General features: G+C 39.5%; 1 protein-coding gene across 50 annotated transcripts in view; it reads right to left on the reverse strand.

The window, feature by feature from the left end:
• The window catches only part of NEB (nebulin), a 213,719-nt gene that overhangs the window by 20,550 nt on the left and 175,530 nt on the right, over positions 1-17,639 (reverse strand). For 45 of the 50 annotated variants that reach the window (XR_011528351.1, XR_011528350.1, XR_011528349.1 and 42 more), the window contains 12 exons: positions 13,025-13,135; positions 12,352-12,456; positions 11,691-11,795; positions 9,605-9,709; positions 8,142-8,252; positions 7,620-7,730; positions 6,915-7,028; positions 6,052-6,156; positions 2,835-2,939; positions 2,162-2,266; positions 1,415-1,507; positions 217-309 (listed from right to left, as the gene is read on the reverse strand). Coding sequence is in view for 43 of the 50 variants with exons in the window: in XM_070579745.1 (XP_070435846.1) it covers positions 217-309; positions 1,415-1,507; positions 2,162-2,266; positions 2,835-2,939; positions 6,052-6,156; positions 6,915-7,028; positions 7,620-7,730; positions 8,142-8,252; positions 9,605-9,709; positions 11,691-11,795; positions 12,352-12,456; positions 13,025-13,135 (1,263 nt within the window). In the remaining 7 variants the exon portion in view is untranslated. The remainder of the gene's footprint in view (positions 1-216; positions 310-1,414; positions 1,508-2,161; positions 2,267-2,834; positions 2,940-6,051; positions 6,157-6,914; positions 7,029-7,619; positions 7,731-8,141; positions 8,253-9,604; positions 9,710-11,690; positions 11,796-12,351; positions 12,457-13,024; positions 13,136-17,639) is intronic. The other 5 variants (XM_070579747.1, XM_070579744.1, XM_070579711.1 and 2 more) reach the window with 1 other exon arrangement.

The following is a 17,639-nucleotide window of genomic DNA, read 5'->3' on the forward strand; positions in this document are numbered from 1 at the left end:
AGAAGCCAAGTCGCTTCTGCTCCTTGATTGTGTGAATACAGAGGTTTCTTATCTACTGTTGCAACTCTAGCGCCCCTCTCAGGACTGGGGGAGGATTCACACCATCCTCCAAGTACGGGAAGCCCTTGGGAGAAGGAAGGAGGGATGAGATGAGCTAGCGGAGCAATGGGGACGTGGCTGGTTGCACAAACGCATGCTGACTTTGTGGGCCACTACCGAGCTAATGTGCTTCTGCGTCTCCTTGACACGTTTCACTTCAGGCAGGTCAGGGATTGGAGTTCCTTGTCCAATCACTTCCTTATACTTCACCTGCAGATATAAAAATGGGAAATGAAAGGTATTATTACATGTTAGATAGTTATTCTTTCCAACATGGGCGTGTGCTTCACTAGTAGCCCTGCAATTTCTACAATTTAAATAACATGAGCTCTTTACTTAGTGTGAATGGGTCCCCATTCCAATGATATTGGGTCAGAGGAGAACAATGCCAAGGACAAGGACACTTGGTCTCTTTCCTGTCAAGTTAGGGATGGGGTAGGGCTGGGGGTCGATCCTTCGACTATGGACCCTTATGTTTCTTGTATACTCCAAAGTTTTTAAACCCAGCAGTTCCTTTGACTAGGACAGATATATCACACACATATATCCAGAAAGGTTAAGTTTTCAATTCTAACATATTCTTAAAAGTAACAAAATTTAGTCAGGCTCCTCTGAATCCTCTTCCCAATTAGGCCTCAACTTTTGGACTTCCGCATCCATCTTTGCATTGCTCAATTTTAGAAAGAATCCTGCTAAGTCAGGATTTAGCTAGAATCTCCCACCTTTGATATCTCAACACTCAATATCTCACCAAATTTCTCACACTCACACCACCCCCCCCCCCCCCCCCCCCCCGCACCCGCCAGGTGAAGTCTGATCACCCTGGCCCACCTATGGCAGGAATCCTGTTAGGTCACTTTAGCCAGAACCGCCCCCCCCACCCCCACCCCCCGCCCCTTACCGCTAATGTTTTCTCTGACTAGTTTTCCACTCACGGATACTTTCCCCACTAACCCACCCCTGGCAATAAATTCTCACTTATCCTTATTGTATTCAGAATCGAGCCCAGTTCTATACTGAGGTCTCTTTTCCCCTGTTGCAACAGTCCTGAATAAAATCTGTTTTTACTGCTTTAAATACTGTTCAGCTCTGGTTTGCTTGGATACCACCCTCTCCATTTTCCGTATCCAACCTCCTCTCATGAAAACTGCCATGACACCACACCGACTATGAGGTGACCCTAACCACAGGCACGTATTCTAGCAACTTAAGCCGCTTCCGGTGACAAAGGTTTTGAGTGCAACTCAGACATCAATGTAAATGATCAGAGGGAGGCAGAAAATATTGAAAGGGAGCCCCTGGTGGGCGTCTTTACCGAGCTGATGTGGTCCTGGGTTTGCTTCACTCTCATCATCTCAGGTGTCTTTCCAATTGCTGTTCCTGGTGAGACATCTTCTTTATACAAAACCTGGACATTCAGAATCAGGACAGTGTTACACAGAAGAAAGGAAACCCCAGCAATTCCTGGAGAAAGACTAGGAAACATGGCTTCTGTGAAAATAAAAGACACTAGAGAATGTTCATAGGCAGGTGCTAGAATGTCTGAAGTCTTCCACGTCAGCATCAGTAACTCAAACCATTTATACAACATAGAGCACTTTCCAGATCTTGAGATTTCTTTTAAGATCATCGTAATGTATTAATAGAGAAGGTGAAAACCCAGAAAATGTTGATTAAAAAAAAGCCCTCCCATGTGAAACACAAAGGCCATTAAGGAAATGCAAAGTCAATCAGTTATTTTGGGGAGGAATAATTAAAGAAATCACAATGTCACAAAGGAATCCATCTTCCTGGAGCAAGACAACACATGTTACTGCTCTGGGATTAAAAAACTGAAAAGAAAGAAACGTTACTTTGTTAGCAAATTTAAGTTGTTATTTCAAACGGTGTCAGGAGTGGTGATTTTAGAGTAAATTATGAGGAATTTTAACAAATAACCACTAGTATTAACTGAAGAGGTTAGATGTTAATTGTCTGAATCAACGTGAGGCTAGTAATATTTTTAAAGAGGAGGATGGAATTATTAGGTTAGCAGTAAGTGGAAAATGAATAATAAATATACCGAGCTGAAATTCTTTTGATTTTCTTTAACACGCAGTATTTCTGGCGTGTCTTGAACAACTGTAATTTTTCCTTTACTGTTTTTAAGGTCACACTGGTATTGGAGCTATGAAGAAAGAGTAAACATCTTGTTAAGATTTCAACATGGTTTTATATATTTTTAATTGTCTTGTATTTTAATTGTCCTATATTGTGTTAAGGAAGTTAAAAATCCCATATTTAAAAAAAGAATCTCTATGCCACAATAATCATGGTCTGATAGCCAAAGGGAAATTCTTTAATAAGAATTTTGTGGAGAAACTAATTTTTTAAAACCCTAAAATTTGTAACATGTCAAATTAGGTTTTCTTAGTGTATCCTTTGCTTAGAATTAACCTAGAAAAAGACAGACATCTCCACAAATGGACGATGGTGATAGTTCATATTCAATGACAGGAAGCCATCAACAAAGTGACAGATGGGTCCCTCATGCTATGATTTGGGGTTGAAATATAAGGTGAGCCCAGAGAAGACGGGAGCACCCATTCCCTGGGCCGTGGGTGGGAGCTGTGGAGGGCTGCTCCGTAGCCCCATTGCAGGTGGGATACCCAAGTGTGTGTGCCCAGAGGCATCCTCCTTGCCCTGCCTCATCCCAGGTACCAGTGGGCTGTGTCTTAGATTCAATAAAAACTTACAAGGCTGAAATTCTTTTGGTTCTCCCGGACTCTTTGCATCTCTGGGGTGTCCAAGACCGTCTCATAATATGACATGCATTTCTCTGCATCTTCCTTGTATTTTTTCTGGAAATAGATTCCAAAAAATAAGGATGGTGAGCTCCACAGGGATATGGGCCAATGGGACCTAAAATAGCCCTTCCTGCTCAGCAGACGGAAAGCACTTTGTATTTTCTTAACTGTTCAAGGATGTTATAAGTTATAAAGCAGAACCCTTTTGGTCAGTGAGTGCTATGCCTTTCCTTTCCAGGAGAACTGAGCCTGGACATTTAATAGGACCCACTGTCATGGCAAAGCTGGCAGGGGAGGCCCTTGCTGGCTGGTCCACATGAGGGAGGCGACAGTAACTAGGCTGCTGGCAGGGAGATGGGGATACCTACAGTGAACTGGATGCAGCCAGACAACAGGCAGGTGGAGAAAAGCAGGAGGGTTAAGAGCCATCCACAAGACCTCCAAAAGCCCACCTTAGCTGGTGACGAGGAGATTTTCCCTGAGGTCTGAGCAGGTGTGGTTGGGGTTCCTGGCTATGAGACTGAGCAGGAGGGCAGGCCCAGCAGGCGCTTCCAGAACACAACTCTGATGCTGCAGAAACCAGTGTGGCAGAACCGGCAGCTCTACCAAACAGACTTGGGGCCCCCTCTATGCTCAGCTGTCTGACCAACTGACTAGTCAAGATGCTCTGAGCCAGCCATCACTTTTCTTGGGCTTTCCTGCCCCTGCCTGGCCTTTGGCGGTAGAGATGGGCCCAGAGGGGCTGCTCTTCTCGCAGACACCTAGCAGTCAAGCCCCACGACTAAACTAAGTATTTCCAGTTCTTCTTTGCTGTGGAGCACTTACTCTGTCTCAGAGTCTGATTTTTCTTCTATCATTTGTCAGTAAGTCTTTCCATGTTTCTCTCTAGCTTTATTTAGCTCCAGTTTCTCCCACTTTTCCGGGAAGTTTGAGTTTATAGAGCTGAGGGCTGAGGAAAGAGACTAGCCACTTTTATAATAGGCATAAACTATTCATTCTTTCTATTTATCTATCTCTGTCTACCTAAATTATATTATACACAAATTTCATTTGTAAGTGTCGAAAAATTTAACCTCCTCAAACACAACAAAGAAGTAGTTTCAACCAACAAGAGATTTCTGCCTAAATTTTGATCACATAACAGGAAGCCAGTTAAAGCAGCTTTCTGAAAGGAGAGGGCAGTTCACCAGGAACAGATATTTTTGTACAGGAACAAGTCACCTGAATGACTCTTCTTAGTTATGCAAATGTAAGGCAAACAGTTCTCCTTGTCCTGGGAAAAAGGTAGAACTAGTCCTCTGTTTCTGTTTTAAGATTAAGCAGAAGCTGCCTTAATGGTTTGCAGAGCGAGTGCTAGTCACTGAGAGAGGTGATTGGTCTGCACTTGGAACTTGCGGGTATTCTGAGAGGAAAGAGTCCCAGACCCCCCAGCATTAAGAAGTATTTAGTATATTATACTGAACTTGTGGGTTGGCTCACATTGCTTACATTAACCCCCAAGTATGAGGTTAGAAGTTATAAGATACATACTCTCTTATTGGACACCGAGAATCAGTTTTGTGGAAAGAACCAGCACCATTCCATCACTCAGAGGCAAATGCTACTCTAAATTGGGAAGGAAGTAATCTGCCTGGCCATATCTTCGGCCTTGGGGAACCAGCCAAAGGAACTAGCCAGGGGAAACCCCAGGAAGCAGAGTAAGTGGCTTAATCCCTCCCCGGAACAGGCCTGCACTCTGAGGTTTTCCTTAAAGATTAGCAATGTCAAAAGGCAGAAGGTTGTAAGGCTGGAGACTCAGGCCCCGAGTGTTGGTCTCCCTGGTTCCCCCAGTGAACACAACATGGTAGTTTGGGGCCCATATAATTTTGGTAATAAAATTCTCTCCCACCCGCCCTCAAATAAAAGGTTCATTTTTCCCATTTAAATATGTTTGTTTCCTAATTAAACCACTCTCTAGTAATAACTATCTTTCATGTCTATATTTATAATATAAAATTATATGTTGCTGATAAAAGTTTTAAGTCCATGATTTCCCCAACCTTATTGGTCATTAAGAGATCGTCTGTGGAGAGTACAGACAAGCAAACTGTCAAATTAATAAACAGAAACCTCATTAAGCTGGAGTTGGGAGGCCAAAAGGGGAAGCTCTCACATTCAACAGGAAGAATGACTTCCTCTTCTTGACCAGCAAGAAGTTCAGCCAATGAGAGACTGTCGTTACTCAGTCAAAGAAAGGCCACTACACATCAAACTCCCAATTCCTCCAGGGGACTCTTTGTTTACAATAGCCCTCCCAACTTCCTCTCCCCTCTATAAAAGAGTTTCTCCTCCCTTGCTGCTGGCGGACTTGCACGGGGCTCCCCATGGTTGCAGACCTTGAACTGCAATTCTTTGCTGATACCAAATAAACCCATTTTTACTGAAGAAATAACTAGCTGTCCATTTGTTTAAGACCAACAAAACAAACAAATAAAAACAGATATCCAGGGCTTAAATCAGAGCTTACTAGCTTCAAAATTCCAGAGTGGGGCCAGAAAAATCTACATTCCCAGGTGTTTGTAAAGCATAGCCAGGTGAGGTAACTACTCCTTTAGAACTCACTGATCAGAAGACAAGCAAAAATTCTAATTTGGGGTTACTCAAATAAATTACAGACTCCTGATATCATTGAAGATTAAAACAAATGAGGGTATAGCCTGGTGTATGAAGGACATCCTACTTTTCTTCATTTTTCTATTTGTAGGAACACGGAGAGTTATCTGTCTTGGGAGGAATCAGGATTAGATTGTGTGGTTGGTCTTGACTATATAATCTCAATCTTGTTAAAGACAGTGATAATCCAAATGTGGATTCTTTACTTTGTTTCTTTCAGATTTGCCCACAAATTTTACATCCACATTATGAGACTTTATATGTTAAAACATAGATTCATTAATTATGGGTGGTACCAAGTAAGAGTTCTTCAGTACCTTAATATTCCATCATGTAATCTATTTTAATTCTGATACAGAAATCTCAACTCTGACACCAACTTGCATCATAGATGAATTCCTTCTCTTTTACTGGGAAAAATTATGTATGGAAAGAACCTACTTAGGTATTAATGGAAAGACTTTTGTTCCTCATGATTGGGGTCAATGAGTGATATTCTGATGAATGTCCTTACCTTGCTTGAAAGATTCTTGACTTGTTGGGCATGAATGATCTCTGGAGTATCAACCACAGAAGTGAAATTGGCTTTTTCCATTTCTGCTAATTGCTTATACTTAATCTGCAAAAGAACATTCAACAATTGGATAAATATTTACAATGTGTACAATATTTGTTGAATTAGTTTAAGAGGTGATCAATATTTCTTTTCCAAAGGATTCATTCATTTGACATTCAACAGATATTTTTTTCCTATTGTGTTTATAGCTTTACACTAAAGAGAGAGATTCAAAAAGAAAGGTTGAGTCCTAGCTGTTGAAAGAATTACTATTTACTTGGGCATGGGGTGGGCAGGGGGAAGGTGATGGGAAAGGAGTGAGATAATCAACAGATAGTAAGGCATGGATTGTTTACACACATAAGAACCAGAAGCAGGACAAGTAAGCAAAAGATCTGCACCAATCAGTATTAGACAATGTAGGATGCTTAAAAATTGTGTTTTAAATTTAGGCCTTGAAAGGAGGGAAAGAAAGAACTTTCCAAATATTCTAAGCAAGGAATTCTTGGTGCCACATGGGGAATGTATTGACTAAGAAACAAGGCCAGGATGTCAGAGTCCACCCCAGCTCCAAACAGCTGTTTGGTTCCCCAACATCTGCCCCTTGCTCTGAACATCTCCTGTGGCTATGGACTTGGAAAGGCAGATGAAAGCAGGTCTGGCAAAGGGGCCCTGGTCCTTCTATTGGAACGGGTTCCGCCAGGAAGAATGCCACTATATGCATTTGACTGTCATTGATCAACAAGTAAGATAATAGAAGGACAACACTGTGTCCGTGTAATTGCAACTACTTTTTTGAAAGATTGACATGTAACACTGACCTGACTGGCAATATCAGTTGCATTCCTTGCCCTCATAAAATCGGGAGTTTCATTGGCCATGGCATTCAGGCCTCTTCCTTTGACTTCCAGCTCCAGATCTCTCTTATATTCTTTCTATAAGAGCATTAAAAAAAAGTTACCAAATTTCCACAGCTAGACGATGAATGTGCAGAGTGACTGTAAATCCACATAACATGCCACCTCAGTTGTTAGTGTTCACCTTCACCATTCCATGTGGTAGGATGGAGTGGTGACTACGAAGCCCACTTTAGGAAGCTGTTCTACTCATGTCAACATGAATCAACATAAGGCCTGCTTTTGAACACTTTTAGCATTCTCCAGTTAATAAACTAAAGTATAAAGCAGATCTTACATCTGGTTTGCTACATAACTAGGACTGAACTTCAGTGCACGCCACTCCAGTGTGGTGTTTTAATTTAAACAAGCACACCAAAAAGATCAAGGTTAAATCAAATACTATTAGATAAATAACAGATTATGATAGCCACTATACACACAGACTGTTATAATATTAACTCATCAGAAATTGAGATATATTTCACTTAATGGTTAGTAACCATGACGGATGTAGAATCTGACATTCAAAACCCCTTTTTTATCTCTTCTCTGGTTTTTTCGTGTTACTTGGCTGGAAAGGAGAAGATGCTCTGTTAATTGTGTGCATACGGTTGGCTGTGGGCCCACCTCATTGAGGATTTGAGTGGCATTCTTGGCTCTTAGCATGTCAGGTGTGTCTTCCATTTCACTGAGACCCTTCCCACGGATGCTTTCCTCTAGATCTCTCCTGTATTCTTTCTATATCACAAAATAAAAGCAACAACGCTGACAAGAAAGCTTGGATGATTGCTCTTAGGTGAAGAGCCAAAAACACAAAAGACAAAACCACCTTCCAATTTTAAATAGTTATAGTTTAGTAATTAAAGATATGAATAAAGTCAGGGTACAAGCTTCATCAGTTAATATTAAATATCAAATAAGAAACTAGAAATTAGTAGAATGCTAAAGTAAGCACATTTTATTAGGTATTCAATTAAAAAATTAGAATGAACATGGGTAATAGATTAGGTGGTAGTACCAAACATGTGAACTCAACTTAAAACCCACAAAGTTAGGTGGTGATGAAAATGGTAGAAGGAAGACATTGATGAGTGTCATTAGTGCAATTATTTGGATCAAGAGGGAAAGAAAAGACCACGTGGGCACTACCTCGCTGGCTATTTTGGTTGCATATTTGACATGTAATAAAGCTGGTGTGACCTCCAGGCCAGTCAGGTTTCTGCCTTTAATGGACTCGTCATACTCTTTCCTATATTCTTTCTAATGTGAGTAGGAAGGAAAGACAAGTTACAAAAGAATCTTTATTACAATTTATTTCTCAATCCTAGGAAGAAACAAATTATAGCATTTTCTGTCTACGTGTGGCCTCTTAACTTGATCATAGTTCTGCTAATGGTCGCACATTTGAAATGTGCCTGATTGTTCTGGAAATACTTTATCTGGAGTTAAGGAGACTCCGAGGTTGAGACATTTTGTTGGGTTCCTCATTCACCTGTCTAATATTGTGACTGGAGCTGGCCGGCTGCAAGAGTGGGAGGACAGATATGCCATCAAGCCTCTGAATCCATTGTCATCTCTCCTGATGACATTTTTCTTAAGGCAACAAAAGATTTTACTTTTGAGCTAGAAGTAAGAGACTCAAAGGGAAAATAAAACAACCCAGGGGAAGAAAATCTTGGGAGAACTGAATGCATATTGGGACTTTTTCATAATGGTGACCTATTATTTTTAATCATTGAATAGATAAAGTGGACAATGAGGCACAGAGAAATCCTTAGGCTTTGTCCACTGCCGAGAGAAAGGGCCACACACTCCCCTACCTCCTCTCCAATCCCTGGACTAGGCTGTCTCACTGGGAGGCTTGGAATAAATGTTGGAATTCAATTTTTGTAATTTTTAATTTTGAAAGAATTTTAAATTTACAGAAAAATTGCAAGAATAGTACAAGAAACTCCCATAGATCTTTTTCCAAGATTCACCAATTTTTTGAAACTATTTTAAACTTTTGATTATCTGGCCATTTTATATACTAGGAAGCTCCACAAATTGCTACTTTTATTAAGAACCATTTATCTTTATGGTTGGAGATATGCCCCATGGTGGAAAGGCAAAAAGAAATCCAAAATAAGCCTGCTTCCCAATAAAAATACTTTCTAAGATTCAAAATATGATTCCATTCTTCTCTATATTGGTTAACAAAGAGAAAAGAAAATTTTTAGATGTCTCTGCTTACATTTTTAGAATAGGAAATGTGGCATCTTGACTTTCAATATTTTAATGAACATCTTGATCACTAATCTCCTTTTGTTTGGCTTGAGGCTTCCCATTAAGAGAAGAGCAATCCAAAGCTAATGGTGGGTCTGTGCAGAGGAATATAACTCTATGAAAATGGTAGTCAAAATAAAACATATGTGGTAAATGTTTACGATTCAGATCATTTTTTGTAACTGAACCATAGGATTTCTGAGATGAAAAATATTTTAGTGATCACATTAAACAGTCTGTCATCAACAACTTTTGGATGACAGAAGTCTGGATACATTTGTGGGCAGAGTTGGTTTTCATCAGTCTGATGGTATCTTTGCCGTGTGGTGTGTTTTTGTAGGACTTACCCCACTTTGCATTTGCTGAGACTCTTTGGCAGTGATGTATGTTGGTGTTTCAAAGTCCAACATGGGCTTTCCTCGTTCCTTTTCATATTTTTCTTTGTATTTCACCTAGTGATGAAAAGCCTTATTAGATATCTCTCTCCTGCTCAATTCACAGAGACCAGTTTAGGAATAGTATTTTTCAACTGATACATTATGTCTAATGGGTAGCATTTCATTGCCACTCAGAACAGTTTCCTGTTGTGTTCAGATTCAGAACCTTTTTGTAGCTGCCTGGGGGGCAAACACTATTACTATCTGCAAGGCGTAACCCGGATTTATGTTCAATTCAAGGAGACAAAAGAATCATCGCAGAAAAATCAGCTGAGAGAAATGTTGATACAAGGAAATGCATGGGAAAATCACCCATAGAGAAGACTGACCAAGATTTGTGACGCCAGTGGCCAGATAGCCATTAATGATTATTCTTAAAAGTCATGTAGATAAGCAATATATTATCAGACTCCCACTAGATTCCTTATAGATAACATTTCTGAGGCCTTATGTCACTATGATAATGAGTGTTTAAGTTGTTTTTCAGAAACTGAAAGTCAACTCCTTGTCCAGTTCAGGACCAGTTAAGACCATCGACTCATCAACTAGGCCTGTGCAAATGCCCAGTAGGCGACCCCTTGATGCCAAGGGGCTGAAAACTCCATCCTCGCATTATGCTAATGCCGCCATTTTGTGACCATGCAGCCCTTGAAGAGCCATGAAGTTTGTCTACACTTGTGCAGATCATCATTACCTCACTTCTCCTTGCCTCCAATCAGCAATCCCCATGCTTTGCACCGCTCTACCCTTCATCCCATAAACATCCCTAATCCTCATTTTCAAGGAGGTGGATTTGACACTTGTTCTCCTGTTTCCTCACTTGGCTGCCTTGTAAATAAACCCTTTCTCTGCTGCAAATTTGTTGTCTCAGTGATGGGCATACTGTGCAGTGGGCAAATTGAGCTTGGTTTGATGACATTTGATATGTGCAGATGTGAACATTTTAACCATAGTATTAGTCAATATTTCTAATAAAAACCTCCAGTTTTCCTTTCATAAGAACTTTTATCAGAGGCCTGAGGTCTTGCTTTAATGGATAATGCCTGCAACTTTATTTATAAGTCAATAACTCTATCTGGGTCATAACTGGTCACATATTTAATGCAGATAATATAAATTGGTATAAAAATGACAACTAGTTTACATGCGAACTGACTTACTAACAAATCTAACATTCTCAAAAGACCCCCAACGCTGTTTTACAAATACAATCTCCTTATCTTCCAACATGATTAGGACTGAGGGGAGCCATACAGACATTCATATTTTACAGAGGAGAAATTGAAAGACAGTGAGGCAGAGGCTCTGGTTTCCACGGCACCTTAATGGCAATTCTCAGTCTCAGCTCTTTTTCTTCTAACAAAACATTAGAATAAAGGTCTGGGGGCAAGTGCTGCTTTACAGATGATGTGAGGATGTTTCTAACAATTTAGGCTTCTTGGTTAATGCCCAACAGGTGACCTAAATAATGCTGAATTTGTCATACAGGAGTTCATGTAATAGTAAGCTCATTCTCTGAGTTCTTTCCTCTGATAATCTTAATTATTTTACAGATTTTGCAATTTCTTAAACACCCAGCGACTACTTCAATGGTTGGTCTGATCATATCACTTCTCTGCTTAAAACTCTCCTAGGGCTCCCTATCTTTTGTTGCAGTGTTTCCTAGCCTGGGGTACAGATTCACGGGAGCATAGTAGGGTTATTGTAAGAGGTTTGTCTTCCTTGTAATATAAGTTATGGTAATCTGTCAGTAACGTCAATAACACATATTGCATGTATATGCACGTTTTCTCCAATACATGTAGATGCTGTTATCATTTATAAAAGAAAACTTTGTTTCCCAATGTTGCAAAATTCAAAGCCCCTTATATCTTTGGGCATTTTCTCAAGCAATGGTCACTACAAGTATAAGTGCTGTCTGGGAGGGAATCCATGAAAGTTTTTGACATCATAGATGAATGTGCAGTAGGAAAAAAGTCAGTCTTGATCAACTTACTATACTCTGTAACTCTGTGGCCTCTTTTAAATGAAGCTGCTCCAGATTATCGGGGATTGTGTGGTAGTGGCCTTTACTCTTCTCATAGTTCTTCTTGTACTGGTACTGAGGGGAAGGTGGCAAAAAAGGCATGTTGAGGGAAAAACTGCTCAGCACTCCTATTTCTCCTCTTTAGACTAGACATTTGCAAAGCTGGATCGCAAGACCAAATTAAAATTAGCAAACACTAAATAGGGGGTTAAGAAAAAGTTTTAAAGAATGAAGGTCCACGTTCAGTATTGTCAGTTAATACAGGCTGTAAACACTTAGGTTATACGGCTTATTCAAAGCAGGTTTTAAAAGTGAAAAGTTAGAAGTGAAGGAAATTATTTCAAATGGTAATTCTATGTCCTTAGAAGGAGAAAAGCAGCTGATTAATTGGGGAAAAACAGTTCAAATATTCTAAAAATAGCAGCATTTTTATATTCTGAGAGGTGTTATAGTTAGTGGAGAATTTGTAGACTGATGCTGTAATTTGAAAGAATGCACTCAAAAAAAAGAAGAGCTTTCTAATAAATCTGGTGTCTCAGTGGCAGAGAAGGAGATGCATGTGAGCTCAGAGGGGGAATTTAGTTGCGAATGAATGAAACAGGCTGTTTCTGAAGCAAATGGTTGAGCTTACAGAACTGGCAAGTTGGCTTGTATTCAGGACATGATGCATTATCAGAGATTCCTTCATGTCAGTCACAGGTTTGTGAAGTTTCTTCAGGTCAGCCTTATACTTAACCTGTATGTTAAGGGGAAAAAGAAAATCATGTAAATAGGAGACCATAATAAGATAACCCATCCTGAAACACGCTGGAGACGTTGATGAAGAACCCTATTTCATTCACAGTAGCCAAAAAGTGGAAACAACTTAAATGTCCATCGACAGATGAATGGATAAACAAAATGTGGTATATCAATATGAGGGAATATTATTTACCCTAAGAAGGCATGAAGCTCTGACACATACTACAACATGGAAGAATCTTGAAAACATTATGCTAAGTCAAATAAGCCAGACAAAAAGGGGCAAATATTGTATAATTCCACTTATATGAAATCTCTAGTAGGCAAATTCACAGGAATAGAATGTAGATTAGAAGTTACCAGGGGCTCGAGGGAGAAGAGAATGGAGAGTCATTGCTTAATAGTTACACAGTTTCTGGTTGCGGTGATGAAAACATTTTGGAAATAATGGTGGTAGTTGAACAAGATTTGAATGTAATTAATTCCACTGATTTGTATACTGAAAAATAGTTAAAATGGTAAATTTCATGTTATATATTTTACCACAATTAAAGAAAACATACCTCACTTGCGAGGTTATTAGCATCTTTCATGACTTTGTAGAGCTGGCTTTCTTTTGGATTGTATTTTGGCGTCTTGCCCTTCTCTTTGTTGAAATTTTCTCGGTATTGAACCTAACGGCAAATGCAAAACTCCAAATTATTCCTGAACATTAATTAATATGAAGACTGAAGAATGGAGGAAATATAAATGCAAAAGAATATGTGTTATACATGAAGAGATCATATGATATAATATGCAAACTAGGACACTTTTATGAGTAAAAGGAAGCACTATTAATAATGATGTTGGGACAACAAGCAATAAAGAATGAGGTCAAGCGACATCGTATTTGCTTGCTCATTTTTGTGTTAACCGGAGGTATAAAACATAATCACTTCTTTTTCATGCAAAACAAAAATAAGTGGAAAAAGGCTTCAGAGCATTTTACCCCATCTAACTGCAAAACCAAAAGCATTTTAGGTCTACTTCAAGGAGTTCAGAGAGGGGTTGTAAATGATCAAGAAGAGCGAAAAGTAAGGAAGCTGTTAAATTCAGAGAATTTATTGTTATTTTAAAACAATACTTCGGATATATCATTTTAATTTTTTTTAACTCAGCAAAAAAAAATGGCATAACTTCCGAGTGAAAAAAGAACAGAATTTGGGTGTTAATGTCTTCAGTATGATTTCAGACTAGAAGAAAGCAAGAAGTGAGATAGTTACAGAATAATGAGAAAAATAAGATTAAATATACTTTTAGGATCTATAAAAGTAAGACTATGCAAAGGATGAAATAACTTCAATTTAAAAAATAAGCATAATGCTGGCACTAATTGTTGCTCGATAAATGTGATCTGATTGAATGAAAGGAAGAGACAGTCATTATGCCTCGGTAAAATAGCTAAAGAAGATGATTTCTTTATAGAAAAATTCAAGAGAATAAACCAAAAGTGACAGAAACATTTCCTTATTGAAAAACAGACTGATGTCTTTGTCAATAGTGTTCTAGGATGAAGTCCAGAAGTAGAACGCCACTGGTTATTCACTCTAGGAAGAGTGAAAAACGAGCTATTTCTAGATATTCCCTAGCTAAAATGGCAATATTTGCCTCTCCAGGACACCTAGAGTTTCTCTTATTGGTAAGATGAAAGACTCACACATTCAAAGTTAGCACACCAGGATCCAGTCACCCAGATATTTCACTCTGCAGACATTTCAAATCAGTACCCTCAAGCTGCATCACTGTACTTCGCTTCCCCACAACTTTACATATCCAGCAGAACAGACACAAAATGAGATCACTCAAATGCTAAGAACAATGAAATCTGCCACATCAGAGAAAATGCACTCACGATGCTGAGACTCATCTATTTTGAATAAATCTACAGTGGAAACACAGAGGAAAAATAAGCACGCAGAACAGCACAGCGTGATGCAGGCACACTGAGACAGACACACAAAGGAGGAAGCAGAAACACATATAATAGGAAAACAAAATGTAAATAAATGCCACAATGGCCCTTCTCTGAAAGGAAATTCGCTCTCAAAATGAAGAAACGAAAAGCCTGCTAAGGAAAGTAGGAGGTGGTGAGCTGGTGTCTGGACCAAAAGGATATTTGTCTTAAGGGATATAGAACCCCCATAGGACTAGGACTGATCCCAAGAGCTGCGAAACACAGAAAAACAAAGTAAAGTAGATGTGCAGAGTCAGACGGGGAAGAAAAGATGCAAAGACATATCTCAGACGAGAATAAAATCTGCTTCCTTTAGAAGTATGCTAAGAGTCCTCTTTTTTTCCCCTCCTCAAAGCCCCAGTGCATAGATGTGCATCTTAGTTGTAAGCCCTTCTAGTTCTTCTACGTGGGATGCCACCACAGAGTGGCTTGAGTGGTATATAGGTCTGCACCTGGGATCTGATCCTGTGAACCCCGGGCTGCCAAAGCAGAGCACATGAGCTTAACCACCACCCCATCAGGACAGCCTCAAAAGCCCTCTTTGTATCTTTTAGAAAATGATTGGTTTCTGAAGAAATATTTGTTTGAAGAGCAGCAACTCCATTGGTCTCATTCCAGTTTTCTTTTCTTCTATTAATGTCAAGTAAAATTAAATTTCCAACTTTTTATTTAAAGAAAAGTTATGCCTCCCCTCTCCACAAGAAGGCCCCCCAAGCAAATGCAGCCTAGCGCATCTATTGAATCTGAGGTCAGCACATTTGGCCTTCCTTTTAGACTGGATCTTCCTGAGAACAACTACATTTTGCATGATAAGGACACTCATCAGATTCAGGACTCCAGGAATTCTTAGAACAGTGTTGGACTAGGCAGGAAGTATAGTAAAACTACACACATGGGGTGTTACAGAATGGTAAAGGCTTCTTTTTCTTGTTGACCATGGAAGCCTGAGAGGCAGCCATTGCAATGCCATGTATCAGCAAGTGGCAACGCCAGTGTTTATAATCCCATCAGGCTCAGATGCTGGCCTTTTATGGATGCAGTATAGGAAAGAGCTTTCGAATCAATTATTCTTTCAAAATTTAATTGATTTTAAAGCTCTAACATCTAGTTGTTCAGCTGCTTTTCAGGGACTTGAACTATATATTAGTGCTTCTAAAGACTGAAGAACAGGTCCAAGAATTAAACAATTTCTTGCTATTAAGATCGTAAAATGTAAGATGAAAGAGCTGTGAGTGAAAACATTTTAAGGAGTTTAATCTGTTGATTCATACTATGCCTGATCCGAGAGACTGTATTAAATGCCAGTCTTAAATGTATTAAACATCAACAACAGTCATCAGCAGAGATTTCCTCCCCGTGGTTGGAGATGAGATTCTCAGTTTGTTTTCATTTCACCTTTTAATTTGATGGGTATCAGCAACCTAAAGTACACTGGGAGGCCATCTCCAAGTCTATCCTATCTTCCTATTCCAAGTGGCATGTTCCAGAAGGAAAGTTTCATGCAGGAAAAGATGGATGTGTGCAAAAGTATATCCTCTGACAAATTTCCACAGCATTCTACATGTTCCAACACAAAATCAACAGAAAAGAGTGCAACTTGGTCAGTCCCCTGATCAAGGCTAAGAAAGTAGATGAGAAAAAGAGAAAGACAGAGATATTGGCTTGCTGGTGTCAGTCTTACATCACTGAGCAGTGCATTAATTTTCTTAAGATGCCTCATCATAGGCGTGTCATAAGATGCGGCGCCATGCCCCTACCCTCGCCTTTGGCCTTTGAGGTATTCCACCTAGAGCGTGCAGCAAGACAGCACAGTCAGAATGGGGAGGGGCACACACAGGTGAAGCCCCCTTGGACCAGGGGCCACACCATGAAGCTGTAAATCCTGAGGCAGACCTTTCACAGGAGATGAACCCAGGAAGGCGAGCTCATAAAAGGATCTGGTTGGGTCTCATTTTCCACCTCAAAGGATTCACTTAGGTTTAGAAATACGAGCCTCTCTATTTTCAAACAGCAAAGCCTTCAAAATTTCAACATCAAAGTCATTTCTGTGTTTTTAACTTGATAATGCTTTGTCCTTGGAAATTTAAAAATACACCAAATTTTTTACATTAAAAAGCTCTTGTTACATTTCATTACTCTTAGAGATTCCACTGTTTTTTGTTGGTGATTTCACATCTTGGTCTCAAATGCTTATACAATGCCATTAATTTATATTAAAAATACTGCATAGGAGTTTTAAATTCAGAAAGTTTTAAAAAATCATATTTATTTGTCATCAGTCATCTGAACCTTTTATCTCATCCTAATTCTGACTTATTTTGTCACTTGCTATTACTAATTTATGTCTTCCAAAAGATTGGAATCTCATGTTCGGTATTGCTGAAAATCACACGTACAACAACCAAACGTATCCCAAACCTATGTCTTCGAACAAATACTTGAGAGAACAGACAATGAAGGAGAAGAAGGTAGGATCTCTAAATTGGAGAAGACAAGATATTCTTGAGCTCAAATCCTATAGGACTAAAACTTGCTCTCTGAAAGATCTGGTGTTGTGACCCTGAGTCTCTAAACTAAAGTGAAACCTTCTCATATCTCAGGGGTATGCTAGATAATTGGTATAACAAGGGAAATTAGGTAATGTGGCAACCAGTTTTGGTCAACACATTTCTGAGTCTATCTTCTCAATAATAGGAAATCCGCTAGAATGAGGCATTCCCCCTCAGCACCCTGTGCATACCTTAATCAAACACTTACCCCAAATTGGACTTATTTATCCATGGGCCTATAGTCTGAGGACATCTCCTCACCTCTAGTTCTTAGCCCAGGTGTTCAATATATGTATGTTGAATGAAAGAATAAAGGTGACTGCATCTGGTTGGGTTCTAGAAGGTAGAATTTCATGGCTTTTTCATGTTATCAAGTTCCCACAGGTGACTCAAGTATGAATCAGGCCCTTTGGATGTAACTCTCAGTGCCTGGGGAGAGGTTCCAATAGGACCTCACAAGCTGATGTTTTTGTTACTTGAAGAGAGTAAAGCACACCAACAGCTAGACACACACCATAAATGGAAAAGTGGAGAATGAGGAAGGCCTAGAGATGTTAGAGGGAAACAAGAGAGAAGGTCCTTAGCACACTTCTCATGACATAACTTTTCTAAACTCTGCAGTGCTATCAAAGA

The sequence above is a fragment of the Equus przewalskii genome, chromosome 17 (assembly GCF_037783145.1).
Source record: "Equus przewalskii isolate Varuska chromosome 17, EquPr2, whole genome shotgun sequence".
In the NCBI taxonomy this organism is placed as follows: domain Eukaryota; kingdom Metazoa; phylum Chordata; class Mammalia; order Perissodactyla; family Equidae; genus Equus; species Equus przewalskii.